Genomic DNA, 14,361 nt, shown 5'->3' on the forward strand with positions numbered 1-14,361 from the left:
TGTGCACTTTGAGATCTGAGAGTGTCAGCAGCCAACTGTGGATCCACCCTAAATGTGCAGAATCTGAAGGAGAAAAACATCAGCCTAGGTGGGGAAGAGACTGGAGACATTGTCCTTTGAAGTCCTGTCAAGTTCTACAATAACATCAGTCTGAGGTTCCTGAAAGAACAGAGGAGGCTCAAGCAAGAAAGAGTCAACTCTCCACTGTGAATTCTCTTGGTGCCAAGGACTGACCTCTCTGACTTTGGTGTCCTGCTGAGCCATCCAAGAAAGTAGGGCTGAGCCAGGATGGGGATTGTGAACCTGGTGTGTGTGTGAGTGTGCATGCATGTGTGTGTGTGTGCCTAACGTATCGAAAACTAGATTTAAATTATCTTTAAATTATCCATTAATTATGTGGAGGTGTCAGTACCTTCCCCTGCAGGAGAAGCTTCTACGGTCAGGTGCATCCTAGCCATGACCCTGTAACTAAATCAGCCAACAGGGAAGTGTGTGACAGACACAGGCAATGCTTCTTGGACTCTGTATGTGGGCATATGATGTGGTGTCTGGACCTCAGGACTCCCTGCCTGCTCAAGATGCTGTGCCTCTTTCTGTCCCTGACAGCTCTATTTGTCCACCTTCTCTGCCTTGGGCAAGCCTTTTGGGCCAGCGGCTCTGGAAAAGAGAGGGAGGGACCTGACTCCTACAAGCTCTGCTAATTTGACTGTCAGATAACAGAACCATGCTCCTCAGCCCTGCTCCAGATCCCTGGGAGCAGAGGAATTGTTATATTCTGGAGGCCTTTGATGCTTCAGTGGCTCCTTCCTGACCTGGGACAGTGCTGGGATGGAGCTGGGGTGCAAGGGACTATGGAGGGGATATAGCAGCACCTGGGCCCCCACATTCGCTTCCTGGCTTTGTTGACTCTATGGCCGCATAACCTAGGGTTCTCAACTCATTTCCTGGATCTGCCCACTACCTCCTTTCTTGCCAGTACCCATCTTCCTGGTTATTCCCAGGCTGCTTCTGCCTGCTTCATCCTCTTCCCTGCCCATCAAACCTTCCCACCAGGTTCTCCTTCATCCCACTCCTGACTCTACTCACAATCCAGCACCACTTCCTGACCAAAGATCCCAAAGTGGGAGAGAGGGAGGTCCTCTGCTTTCCACATTCCACATTGAAGTAGCTATGGCATCACAGTTCTCCACCCACACCATCCCATGTCTCCTCTCCATGCCTTTGAGTGCCCTGTTTCCTCTTCTGGCAAAACCCTTCCTCCCCTCTTGCTCGGCTAACTATGTCAAGAATCAGCTCGGGGCCGGCCCTGTGGCTTAGTGGTTAAGTGCACGCGCTCCGCTACTGGCGGCCCGGGTTCGGATCCCGGGCGTGCACCGATGCACTGCTTCTCTGGCCATGCTGAGGCTGTATCCCACGTACAGCAACTAGAAGGATGTACAGCTATGACATACAACTATCTACTGGGGCTTTGGGGGAAAAATAAATAAATAAAATTATTTTTAAAAAAAATCGGCTCAGACACAACTGAAGCCTTCCTTGATCTGTCACAGATGCTCTCCTTGGAGGTTCACTCTTCTTCCGAGCTCTCCCTGCACCCTGTGTTGACCTCTAACATGGCCCTTACCATATGACATTCAAATTATTGGTCTATGTGTTTGTTTCCCTAACCTGACCATGAGCTCTTCAAGGACAGGACAGGGTCCAAGGGCAAGGACCATGTCTCAGTCATCTTTGGATCTGCAGCACGCATGGCAGTGCCAGGTACACTATGGGTACTCAGTGTATACCACTTATTGAACTGCACTGAACACTAATGAAAAGCACACAGGTGGTTTCGTCAGCTCAGGCTGCCATAACAAAATACCAAAGACTGGGTGGCTTAAACAACAGAACTTTATTTTCTGGAGGCTGGAAGTCCAAGATCAAGGTGCCAACAAAGTTGGTTTCTACTGTGGCCTCACTCCTTGGCTTGCAGATGGCTAGCATCTCGCTGTGTCCTCACGTGGCCTTTTCTTCTACGCTTGAGTGGAGAGAGAGATCTGGTATCTCATCTTCTTATAAGGATGCCAGTCCTACTGGATTAGGGTTCCATCTTTATGATCTCATTTAATCTTAATTAGCTCCTGAAAGGTCCTATCCCCAAATAAAGTCACATTGGGGGTTAGGGCTTCAACCTATGAATTTTGGGGCACACAATTCAGTCCATAATAACCAGTGAACTTGAATTTAGAAGATAGGGGCTCAGGTACTGACTTTACCTGAACCTAGTTTAGTGCTTTTGGGCAGCAAGTCCATTATCCTCTAGGAGCCTCAATTTCTCTATCTGTAACATGTGGCCAATTTTATGGGGTTGTTGAGAGGCTGAAATGAGATCATGGCTGGAGAACATGTTATGGACTATATAAGTTCCTACACAATAATAATGACTTAATTATTCCTTCTACTAACATATCATCTTGCAGTTTACAATGTGTTTTAAAATGCATTATATTATTCAACATACGTGCAAGGAATTATTATTGTTATTATTACTACAGAAATACCTAAAAGGGAAGTTTGTTTATAATTCATACCCACTACTTGCAGAAAGAATTCAAGGCAGCTTATGATGAAAACACTCATGCATGAAAGGGCGTTACCTATCACGTCTCACAGAGGCTGCAGAAAAGGCCCAGGAAGCTGTTGATGAAATGAATGACCACCAGGAGAATCTGGAGGAGGCTGATGCACAGAAGGGAGGAGAAGAAGGACACGTGCCAATCGACAGCTTTAGAAGGCTCCAGGCAGACAGAGTTCCAGAGTGAACGGTCATACAAATAATTCCTATCCCAAAAAATAAGGAGACCAGGGATTGAGGAATAAGTAAGAAAAGCCAAATAAGCAACCTCCATAGAAAGCTGGGGCCTCCCCCATCTCAGGTCATGGGCCTGGCCTCTTGAGGGTGACTATTATTGGTGCATTTGCAATTTTCTGAGCATCAGAGGAGTGAGATGCCAGAATGCATGACCAAAAGGAGTTTGTAGTCCATCTGCCTATCTTTGTTCTTTTTCTCTCTCTCTCTCTAAAAAGACTGCAAGTCCCAGTCTCTGTCCATTTACCTGGTATGCAGGTCTTTGAATGGGTAACCATATTTCCAAGCTTGCGTCTGATTGAAGGATGAGACATCAAACATGCAGAAAGGACCATCTTTCAGGGCTACTCCAGAAGTGATAAAGCAAATCAAGGCTCCAAGCAAAGCCAGGCCACTTGACAACAGAGCAGTGAGCATCTGTAGAGGGAGAGAAGAAAAGTGAGCCTGAGATGGGGTCATGCCTAGGTGACTTGTGGGGCGATCTGGACCAGTCTAACTTCTCTGGTGCTCGGGTTTTCCCCCATCGTATCACATGGGGATAATCCTACCCACGGCACCTCCTTTAATGCGTAACCAAGGTAGGGTGGCTGATGAGGGGTCACTGGGTAGAGCCAGGAAGGGGTGGAGAGAAAGCACTGAGAAGGGGGAAACACTGGCTCTTGGACCTGGATCTCCCTGACTCAGCAGGCTCTTGGGAGCCTCTCAGCAGGTTGGCATGGAAAACTTCTACACTCAGTCTGCAGTCATTCAGCCTCTGGGTTAAGGGTCAGAGGGTTATCACATGTGCACTTCTTTATTTATCTATTTTATTTTTTTTGTGAGGAAGATCAGCCCTGAGCTAACATCCATGCTAATCCTCCTCTTTTTGCTGAGGAAGACCGGCTCTGAGCTAACATCTATTGCCAATCCTCCTCCTTTTTTTTTTTTCCCCAAAGCCCCAGTAGATAGTTGTATGTCATAGTTGTACATCCTTCTAGTTGCTGTATGTGGGACGCCACCTCAGCATGGCCGGAGAAGCGGTGCGTCGGTGCGCGCCCGGGATCTGAACCCGGGCCGCCAGTAGCGGAGCGCGCGCACTTAACTGCTAAGCCAGGGGGCTGGCCCCCCACTTCTGACTCTTTTAAGGGAAAGCTGTATTTTCAAAAGTTCCTAGCTCCCATCCCCAGTTCCTCTCTTTCTCAAAGCAAGCATGAAAGGAAGGAAGGGAGGAAGGGTAGGAAAGAAAGGAGGGAGGGAGACAGAGACAGAGAGAGAGGAAGACAGAGAGAAATTACAGTCAACTCTGAAATGCCTCCAGTTCTGTCATTGTATATTTCTAGTCTGTGTACCACTCACTTCCCTCCCAAAAGACAACGAGTTTATTTCTTTGGCAGGATTCTAGCTTGCTTTTATGTTGGCTTCTTTCTCAGGATATTAGATTTTTTTTGCCCTCCCAAAAAATACATATTTTAAAATTTTAAATAAAAAATATATATAGTTTTCATACAGAATCGTAGAGTCATTTTCTCACTGATGTCAAGCTGGATGTCAAGCTGGTTTGGAGCTTGGGAGGGGCCAGAGAAAGGTATACACAGTGAGTTTTTTTTTTTTTAATTTTATTTATTTATTTTTTTTTTCCCCCAAAGCCCCAGTAGATACTTGTATGGCATAGCTGCACATCCTTCTAGTTACTGTATGTGAGACGCGGCCTCAGCATGGCTGGAGAAGCGGTGTGTCGGTCCGCGCCCGGGATCCGAACCCGGGCCGCCAGCAGCAGAGCACACGCACTTAACCACAAAGCCACGGGGCCAGCCCACACAGTAAGTTTTGATTCTAAGTTAAAAGATTCGAGATGAAATTACTCTGGTGTAAGCCTAGGACAGTGGTTCTCAAAATGTGGTCCCAGTCCCAGCAGCATTGCATCACCTGGAAACTTGTTAGAAACACAAATTTTCCAGCTCCACCCCAGACCCACTGAATCAGAAACTCTGGGGGTGGAGCCCAGCAATCTGTGTTTTAACAAACCCTGCAGGGATTCTGATGCATGCTCCAGTCTGAGAACTACTCGCCTGCGGGAAAACCAGATGTGACTGAGAACAGATAGTGAATGAAATGTGTGGGTGTTTATATTTAATTCTTTAACGTACAATTCTGAATCAGTGGAGTTCCCGAAATGTGGGCTGCAAATAGCAAAGCAGGCTGCAGAGTTACTGTAAGGAGACCACAAATTCGTGTGTCTGAGACTGAGTAAGCAATATATCTTATCATATATGTACTGAGATTTTTCAAATATATATAGCTGCTGCTTTAATTAATAAAGTGCACATTTATTCTGGGCGTCAGTTTCAGTATCTGTAAAATGGAGGAGTTAGACTAGCATCTAGTATTAGATAATCCCTGGAGAACTTTCCGGCTCTAAGAAAAATTAAGCAAAATAGCCAGGAAATTCTCTATCAATGACATATGATTACAGTGTATATAATTCATGTCCATATTGTTCAATAGGCTAAAAAAATAGTAATAACAGTTCCTCACATTTGTATAGGCATTTATGGTTCATTAAGCACTTACTCCCTTGACTTGATCCTGTTAACTCTCATTTTACAGATGAGGACCTGAGGCTCAGAGAGGTTAAGCAACTTGCCCAAGAGCTTAGGGCTATTAAGGGGCATGGTCAGGACCTGGCTTCAAACCCCAACACGGAAATTGCCTCTTTACCACTCGCCTCTAAAGTAAGAGAACGTGGGGACATTCTAGGTGTTAGAAGAGTGGAATCTGGTGCTTACGCTTCTGCAGGGCCCACTCTTACTGAAGCAGCCATATCTCCAACCCATCAAGGAGATGAGGGTAGCTGCAGTGAATACCTGGGAGAGGAGAGAAGAATATTACCAAGAAATTGGGTAATTTACATTTCTAGTTGCCACCTGTGGCTGTTGACATAAAGTGGTTGGGCATCTCACATGGACTTGATTATCCTATTTTTCCCAGAGAGTTGGCTTTGACTGTCAGGACCCAATTTTGGATGACTAGCTTGATCTGACTCTGTGGATGGCATCATTCACACACAGCCTGCCTAGTCAGAAGCCAAAATCCAGCAATCCTTGACAAGTTTTCCTAGAGTTTCCTATCCTTTGGTATTTGCTATAGACCTAAGACCAGCTTGTTAGATCAAACTTTTTTCTGAGGAATCAAAACACTCCTCCCCCCACACCTCTCTGCTCTACCCCTGGGAGGCGCTTTGGGAGTTCACATGCTGGGAACCCTGGACACTTACCATGAGGCCTCCTCCCCAGAGCCCAGAGCCCAGCATGGCATGCCTGCCAATGAGGCCTCTCAACAGGTAGGTCACATCCCAGTTAGGAAAGAGGAGCACCATGTTGGCCCCAGCAGCAAACAGAGCTGTAGTTCCAAGGCTCAGTCCCAGGATGCGGGAGCAAGTCCGTGAGCATGCCATCATGCAGGGAGAGGGTGATGTCCTGGAACCAATGGAAAGAGGGTCATGGTAGCTCTGCTATTAGGAGCATCGAGTAGGGAAACCCCTGTAGCATGGGGTGGGGTGGGGAAAACAGACTACAGATACCGTCACCTCCCGGGGTCAGATCAAGAGGAGCCAAGAAACTTGTTGAAAAACTCTGCCTCTTATAAATATTCCCCAACGGATAGGATTTAATTGCTCCATTTTCTGCCAACCCCACTCACACAGACACACTCCTCATCCCATCGTATTTTGCTTGTACCTCTATGACAGCCAGTGATTATTTCTATTTGGTACAGAAAAACACATTTTTAAAGGTGTCAACCTCTCTCTTTAAAAGCTGTCATTTTAAAGATGTCCATTGTCACCACATCCATTCAACATTGTACAGGAGGTCCTATCCAGTGCAATAAGGAAATTAAAAGGAGCAAAAGCCATACAGATAGGAAAGAAAGAAGTAAGAATTGTCATTATTCATAGGTGACACAATTATCTATGTAGAAAATTCTATGAAATCTATCAAAAATTACTAGAACTAATAGTTCAGCAAGGTCACAGAATAAAAATGCATATACAAAAGTTCTATTGTATTTCCAAACAAGCAATGATAAATTGTAAAAATTAAAAAACAATGTCATTTACAACAGCATATTTTGGGGAGCCAGCCCGGTGGCGTAGTGGTTAAGTTCACGCACTCCGTTTCAGTGACCCAAGGTTCACAGGTTCGGATCCTGGGTGCGGATCTATGCAGCACTCTTTAAGCCATGCTGTGGCGGCATCCCATATACAAAATAGAGGAAGATGGGTACAGATGTTAGCTCAGGGCTAATCTTCCTCAGCAAAAAGAGGAAGATTGGCAGTGGACGTTAGCTCAGGGCTGATCTACCTCACCCAAAAAAAAAAAAAAATACAATAGTATATTTTTCTATTTTTAAATAGAAAATACTTATGGATAAATTTAACAAAATATGTGCAAGACCTGTACACTAAAAATTACAAAACATTGCTGAGAAAAATTAAAGAAGACCTAAATAAATGGAGAGATGTACCACAGTCATAGATCAAAAGACTCAATATTGTTAATATGCCAGTTCTCTCTAAATTGATGCATAGATTCAATGCAATCTCAGTCAAAATCTTAGCAGAGTTTTGTTGTAGAAACTGACAAGCTAAATCTAAATTTATATGGAAATGCTAAGGACCTAGATTAGCCAAAATAATTTTAAAAAAGAAAAACAAGCCAAAACAATTTTGAAGAAGAAGAACAAAGTTGAAGGACTTACACCGTATGATTTCAAGACATTATAAAGTTATGGTCATCAAGAAAGTGAAGTAATGGCGTATAAAAACATACAGACCACTGGAACAGACTAGAGAGTTCAGAAATAGATTACACACATATGATCAAATGATTTTTGAAAAAGATGATATTTCAGTGGGAAAAGGACAATCCCTTCAACAAATGGTGCTGGAACAATCCATACGCAAAACAAAAAAATATATACTTGACTCTTACTGCAAACCATATTCAATAATTAATTGGAAATGGACCATAGATCTAAACTTGATAAAATTTCTAGAAAGAAACAAAGGAGAAAATCATTGTAATATTGGGATAGACAAAGATTGATAAGATGGGGGCTGGCCCCATGGCGTAATGGTTAAGTTCAGCGCATTCCGCTTTGGCGGCCCAGGTTCGCAGGTTCGGACCTCAGGTGCAGACCTACACCACTTGTCAGCCACACTATGGCAGTGACCCACATGTAAAGTAGAGGAAGATCGGAACAGGTGTTAGCTCAGGGCTAATCTTCCTCAAGTAAAAAACAAGGAAGATTGGCAACAGATGTTAGCTCAGGGCTAATCTTCCTCAGCAAAAAACTTAAAAAATAAAAATTAAAAAAAATTTATTAGATAGAACACAAAAAGTACAACCTGTAAAAATGATAAACCAAATCAAACTACTTCAAAATTAAAAATTTGGTCTTCAAAAAACACCAATAAGAAAATGAAGAGGCAAACTACAGACTAGGAGAAAATAGTCACCATATATATTTTGTGAATATGTATGTGAATGTTAATACATATACATCTGACAATGGACTTGTATCTAGAATATATAAAGAACTCTTAAAACTCTATAGTAAGAAGACAACTTGATTAAAAAATGGGAAGATCTGAACAGACACCTCATTTCATCTCACAAAAGAAGATATATAAATGACAACTAAGAACATGAGAAAGATGCTCAATATCATTAACATAGAGAAATGCAAATTAAAACCAAAATAAGATACTACTGCACATTGACTGTTACATTGGAATTGTTACAATTAAAAAATTGGACTATACCAAGTGTTGGTGAGGATGTGGAGCAACTAGAACTCTCATAGATAGCTGGTGAGAGTGCAAATGCTACAACCACTTTGGAAATTAGCTTAGCAGTTTCTTAGAAAGTTAAATATTCACTTACCAAATGATCAAGTAACTCCACTTCTACATATTTATCCAAGAGAAATGACAACACATATCCATACAAAGACTAGTACTTGAACGTCCATAGCAGCTTTATTCATAATAACTAAAAATTAGAAATATGGAAAGAACCTAAGTGTCCACCAACAGATGAATGGATAAACAAAATATGGTATATACATACAATGGAATATTATTCGGCCATAAAAAGGAATGACTTTCTGATACGTGCTACAACATGGATGAAACTTGAAAACATTATGCTAAATGAAATAAGCTAGACACTAAAGGACAGATAGCATGTGATTCCACTTATATGAAAATCCAGAATAGGCAAATTCATAGAGACAGAAAGTAGATTAGTGGTTACCAGAGGCTGGGGGGAGGGAGAAATGGGGAGTTATTGTTTAATGGTTATAGCGTTTCTGTTTGGGGGAATGAAAAAGTCTTAGATGTTGGTGATGGTTACACAACGTTGTGAATGTAATTAATGCCACTGCATGGTACACTTTAAAATGGTTAAAATAACAAATAACAAATAAAATGTTATATATATTTACCATAAAAAAATAATTAAAAAATGAGAAATAACTCAAATATTCATCAATAGGTGAATAGATAAATTGTGGTATATCCGTACAATTGAGTATTACTCCTAGGTAATAAAAAAAGAGTAAACTACTGATACATGAAACAACATGGATGAATCTCAAAAGCATTACGCTAAATTACATTATGCTAAGTTCATTACATGAAATTCTAGAAAAGGCAAAACTAGTGACAGAAAGCAGATCAGTGGTTGCCAGGGTCTGGGAATGGGGGAGGGGATTAATATAAGGGGCGTAAGGAAGCTTTCTGAGGTGATGGAAATGTTCTATGTCTAGATTCTGGTGGTGAATACACAACTATATGTATTGATAAAACTCATCAAGCTATACTCTTTAAACTGGTGAATTTTATTGTATTTTAATTATATATCAAAAAAGTTGATTAAATATTAAATATCATGTCTAGATAAGTTGTAAAATGCCTCCTCCACACCTTTACTTATAACTATTTCTCTCTTTTATATTTTCACTGCTATGTGAACTTCTTGTTGTTGTTGTTGTCGTTTTTAATATGAATTAGAATAGGACTAGTGATATTTGGGTAGACTCATTCAATGTGGATCTGCAAAAAATCAGTGCCATGACATCCCCAAGTAGTGCCCTGTTGCACTTTGCAGTTCAGTTATACGTCTGTCTCACCTTAAGGCTCTTGACACTCCCCTCCTAACACATTGTCTTGCACATAATCAGAAAATATATATGGATCAGAGTCCCCCGACACTATCTCTCTCTTATGCATGTACATACACTTACATATCTAACGAAATATTTCAGAGTTTAAAGAATTAAACAGAATGTATATAATATATTTATACTTATAAGTTGTATGGAATAATTAAACAACACCCATGAAAATACAACCAGTTTTTAGGTCATTACCAATAATATTATTGAAGCCCCAGGTGTGCCCTCTCTAATCCTACCACCTTCCTGGACTCCTTCCTAGGAATGACCACCCTAAATTTTGACTTTATCATACTTTTTAAAAAACAGTTTTACAACTTCTGGACTCTATTTTTTTTAAAAAAACTTGATTTTCTATTTTCTATTTGCCCAGATTGCAGCTTGTGGTAGAGACTGGTGTCAGACACAGCAACGAGCAGGCCATTTGGTTGGGGGTATGCTCTGGCACCCACAGCCCTTGGTGAGCTCTGCCTCCCCTAATCTCAGAACCCATGCTCATCTCTTGCTGCTCCTCCCAACGGGGAACTTCCTGCTGCAATCGCCAATATTTGGGTGCGATGAATTGCCTTCACTGTGTGCTGTCTCCACAGGGTATTTGCTCTCTAAGCCATGTTTCTCACAGTGAATAAAATAACTTGTCCCTGTTGAAAGGAAGTTCAGGTCTTGGTGGAGGGGGGGCACACTTTGGGGGAGTTGGGGATAGGATATGAAGGACCAGTGGCCCTTACCCCATAGATAGAAGAGGCCTGGACAGAAGGGTGGGGATCAGGGATCAAGAGGGATGGTGTGTCCTTTCTCCTCCCCCTCCCCAAGCTGGCCCACCATAGGCGGCCTCTTTTCCTGGAGTGGGCCTCCTAGCATCTGGCAGCTCTCTCCTCAGGTCCTCAGGGTGAGGAGCCTGCCCCGGTGTCAGGAGGCAGGACACCCATAGGATAACAGTCCTCCTCACAGTCTGTGGTGGTGATGCAAGAGCATGTCTGGGCAGCCTCCCTCCCCAGCCCGTCCCCTCATTGAGTGCAGGGCTCTCAGTGTGTGTCTCTGTGTTGGAGTGAATTAGCCAATCGAGGGTGTTAGCAAATAAAGACTTTAACCCACACCCCTCCCAGATGACTGACATTTTGTCAAGGGCCCAAGTGAGGACTGGTGTGTGGTTGGACTTGCAAGCATGCTCTCTAGACCACGGGCTGGGAGAAGCTTTTGTTCAGGAATGAACTTTAGCCGCCTTTGAATCATTCCACCTATGAGTAAGGCCTGTCTAGACATAGATCACCAAAATAAATCCCGCTGACAATCTCTCCTATGGAAATTTTTCCTATCAGGAAAGAGTTTTAGAAGGGAAACTAAAAAATATGGACATGCAGAGGGAAAACTAAGAAGTTGAGTATGGCCTTTGAATGAGTGATATCCTGGCTGTCCCACTAATCTTGCACCCAAAGCACTTGCTGTGCTGCTCCACCCAGGAGGGCTGGGGCTTAGTTTAAATTTCACTTCCTCTCCCTGACTTTGTTGACCTAGAAATCACAACATTCTGAGCAATGCTTCCAAAAATGTGAGCCAGGAGATTAGCAAAGATGTTGGCTAATTTGACATCTGAAGAGACAAACAGGATCATAAGGTAAAACCAGGCTTTAGGGGAGTCCCTGTTCTAACCTAAGATCCTAACTGGGTAAACAAATCATTGGCTACATATCTCGGCGACAGTATAAGTGATCAGCTGAGTTACATGGCGGAAGGGACTGCAAATTCTCTGTGCGTCTATCTACCTCACTCATCACTAGCCAGACTTTTCTTTCATTCCTTCATCAGTCGAATATTTATTAAGTGACCACTATCTGCCAGGAACTATGCCAGGGGCTGGGGATACAATGGTCAATCAGTCTCCTCTCTTGAGGAAATTTTTTTTTTTTTTTTTTTTTAAAGATTTTATTTATTTTATTTTTTCCCCCCAAAGCCCCAGTGGATAGTTGTATGTCGTAGCTGCACATCCTTCTAGTTGCTGTATGTGGGACTCGGCCTCAGGATGGACGGAGAAGTGGTGCCTCGATGCGCACCCGGGATCCGAACCCGGGCCACCAGCATCGCAGCGCGCGCACTTCACCACCAAGCCACAGGGCCAGCCCTCTCTTGAGGAACTTAAAGTCTAGCGGGGACAGTGACAGGGCAATAAGCAAGTGCCGAGCAGAGGTGTCTGACTTAAGGTGCAGTGGAAGCACACAGAGGAACACCTAATCCTGTCCTGCAGAAGCAAGGTAAAACTCCCTGGGGGAAGTGCTGTCCAAGCTAAAACTTGACTGACAACAAGGCACTCGACAGGCAAAGTTAGGAAGGGAAAAGTATTCTAAGCTTATGTAGAGGCCTGAAGTTGACAGACACAAAGGCAAAGAGAAGTTAAACGAATTGCCTGAAGTTCACACAGCTGCTCCTGTTAGGCCAAACTGTTCCCTGGCCATCACCTCACTGGGCCCTTTCATCTCTGCTTACCTGCATTCGTGGCAACAAGCAGGATAGGAGAGAAAGAACTTGGAGAAGGACTCGGTCTTCAGTGTGGGCCTGTGCTCCCTCAGCTCCAACTGGAACTCCTGCAGGGCCCAACCCGGAGGCTCCTCTTTCAGGACTCTCGAGGAGGGCCAGGGAGGCTCTGTATATATGTAGAGGTCACCCAGGTGGGTGCTCCCACACCACTGCCCACAGGCCTCCATCGAAGGAGCTTTCCTCTTCCTGGAGAGCCCTCTCCTGATGACCCACCCTCTGCTCATGTTCATGTGACCCTAAGGAAGGAAGCAGGAGGCATGGCCTCGTGAGCTAAAATGTCTTAATGAGTCAGAGGATGCACCCATGAGAAATACTTTATCCTCCCTTCTTTCCCAAGAAGCAACACTTTTTCACACACTAGCTGCCCATATCTGTTTCACTGATTGCAGAATTTGAGCTCTTTGGAAGAATAGCACTGAGCAGAGAGGCCGCCATTTTTCCCTTATCACCCTCCTTATTTTGTGCTTGCCTGACTGGATGTGTTGCATGGTTCCTTTAGTCTTACACAGTGCCTAATAACTTTTTTGTTCAAGTGCCAGGCCACCATCATCTTGTACCACAGTCACACCAGACCGCTGAGCATTTTGTGGTGCTCTCTGCATGGGAGATATGTGACCCCTTTTGACAAGCTTCTATTCAAGATCCAGTTCCAACATCCCCAGGGAAGTCTTCTCTGTTTTTTCACTCAGAGTTAGACACTTCTTTCTCTATGCTCCCATTGCACTTTATTTTTTCTTAAATTTAGGTATTACACACACACAGTAAAATGCACAAGTCTTAATTATAAAACTTGATGAATTTTTACACATGGACCCAGGGTAACCACCACACAGATCAAGATACAGGACATCTCCAAATCCCCAGAAGGTTCTATTGTGTTCACTCCCATCATTATCCCTATCCTCAGTGTTAACTTTCTTCTTTTTTTTTTTTTTAAAGCTTTCACTTTTTATTTATTTATTTAATAATTTTTATTTATTTATTTTTTTCCCCCAAAGCCCCGGTAGGTAGTTGTATGTCATAGCTGCACATCCTTCTAGTTGCTGTATGTGGGACGTGGCCTCAGCATGGCTGGAGAAGCAATGAGTTGGTACGCGCCTGGGGCCCGAACCCGGGCTGCCAGCAGCAGAGCGCGTGCACTTAACCGCTAAGCCACGGGGCCAGCCCAGTGTTAAGTTTCATTTTAGCTTTTATCATCGATTAGCTTTGGCTGTTCTTGAATTTCATATAAATGGAATCACATGGTATACACTTTTTCATGCCTGGCTTTCTTCACTCAATATTATATCTGTGAGATTCATCCATCATATAATTCATTCTTCTTTATTGCTCAATATTATTCCACTGTATGACTATATTACAATTTATTCTACTGTTAATGGACATTTAGACTTTCGATTTTTGCTTATTATAAATAATGTTGCTATAAATATTCTTATATATGTCTTTTGGAGGACCTATGCACTAATTTTTCTAGAGAATATACCTAGAAGTGTGATTGCTGGGTCATATTGTAGGTGCATATTTAATTTTGGTAAATGATATTGCCAAACAGTTACCCAAAGCGATCCTACCAGTTTACACTCCCACCAGCAGTGTATGAGAGTTCCAGTTGCTTCACATTCTCACCCACATTTTTAATTTTAGACATTCCAGTGGGTGTTTAGTAGTATCTTGCTGTGGTTTTAGTTTGCATTTTCTTAATGGGTAAGCACATTTTTGTATACTTATTGGCCATTTGAGTATCCTTTTTTGAGAAC

The 14,361-nt window shown here is 43.0% G+C and overlaps 1 protein-coding gene across 1 annotated transcript; it reads right to left on the reverse strand.

Moving 5' to 3' along the window:
• Positions 1–1,884: 1,884 nt before the first annotated feature.
• TM4SF19 (transmembrane 4 L six family member 19) lies at positions 1,885–6,301 on the reverse strand. Its single transcript, XM_004424525.3, has 4 exons — positions 6,105–6,301; positions 5,617–5,694; positions 3,099–3,268; positions 1,885–2,823 (listed from the first exon to the last, which is right to left on the reverse strand). The coding sequence occupies exons 1-4, from the start codon at positions 6,285–6,287 to the stop codon at positions 2,643–2,645; spliced, it is 612 nt and encodes a 203-aa protein (XP_004424582.1). The 5' UTR covers positions 6,288–6,301; the 3' UTR covers positions 1,885–2,642.
• Positions 6,302–14,361: the final 8,060 nt, after the last annotated feature.

The sequence above is a fragment of the Ceratotherium simum genome, chromosome 15 (assembly GCF_057802395.1).
Source record: "Ceratotherium simum simum isolate JZ-2026a chromosome 15, ASM5780239v1, whole genome shotgun sequence".
Lineage (NCBI taxonomy): Eukaryota > Metazoa > Chordata > Mammalia > Perissodactyla > Rhinocerotidae > Ceratotherium > Ceratotherium simum.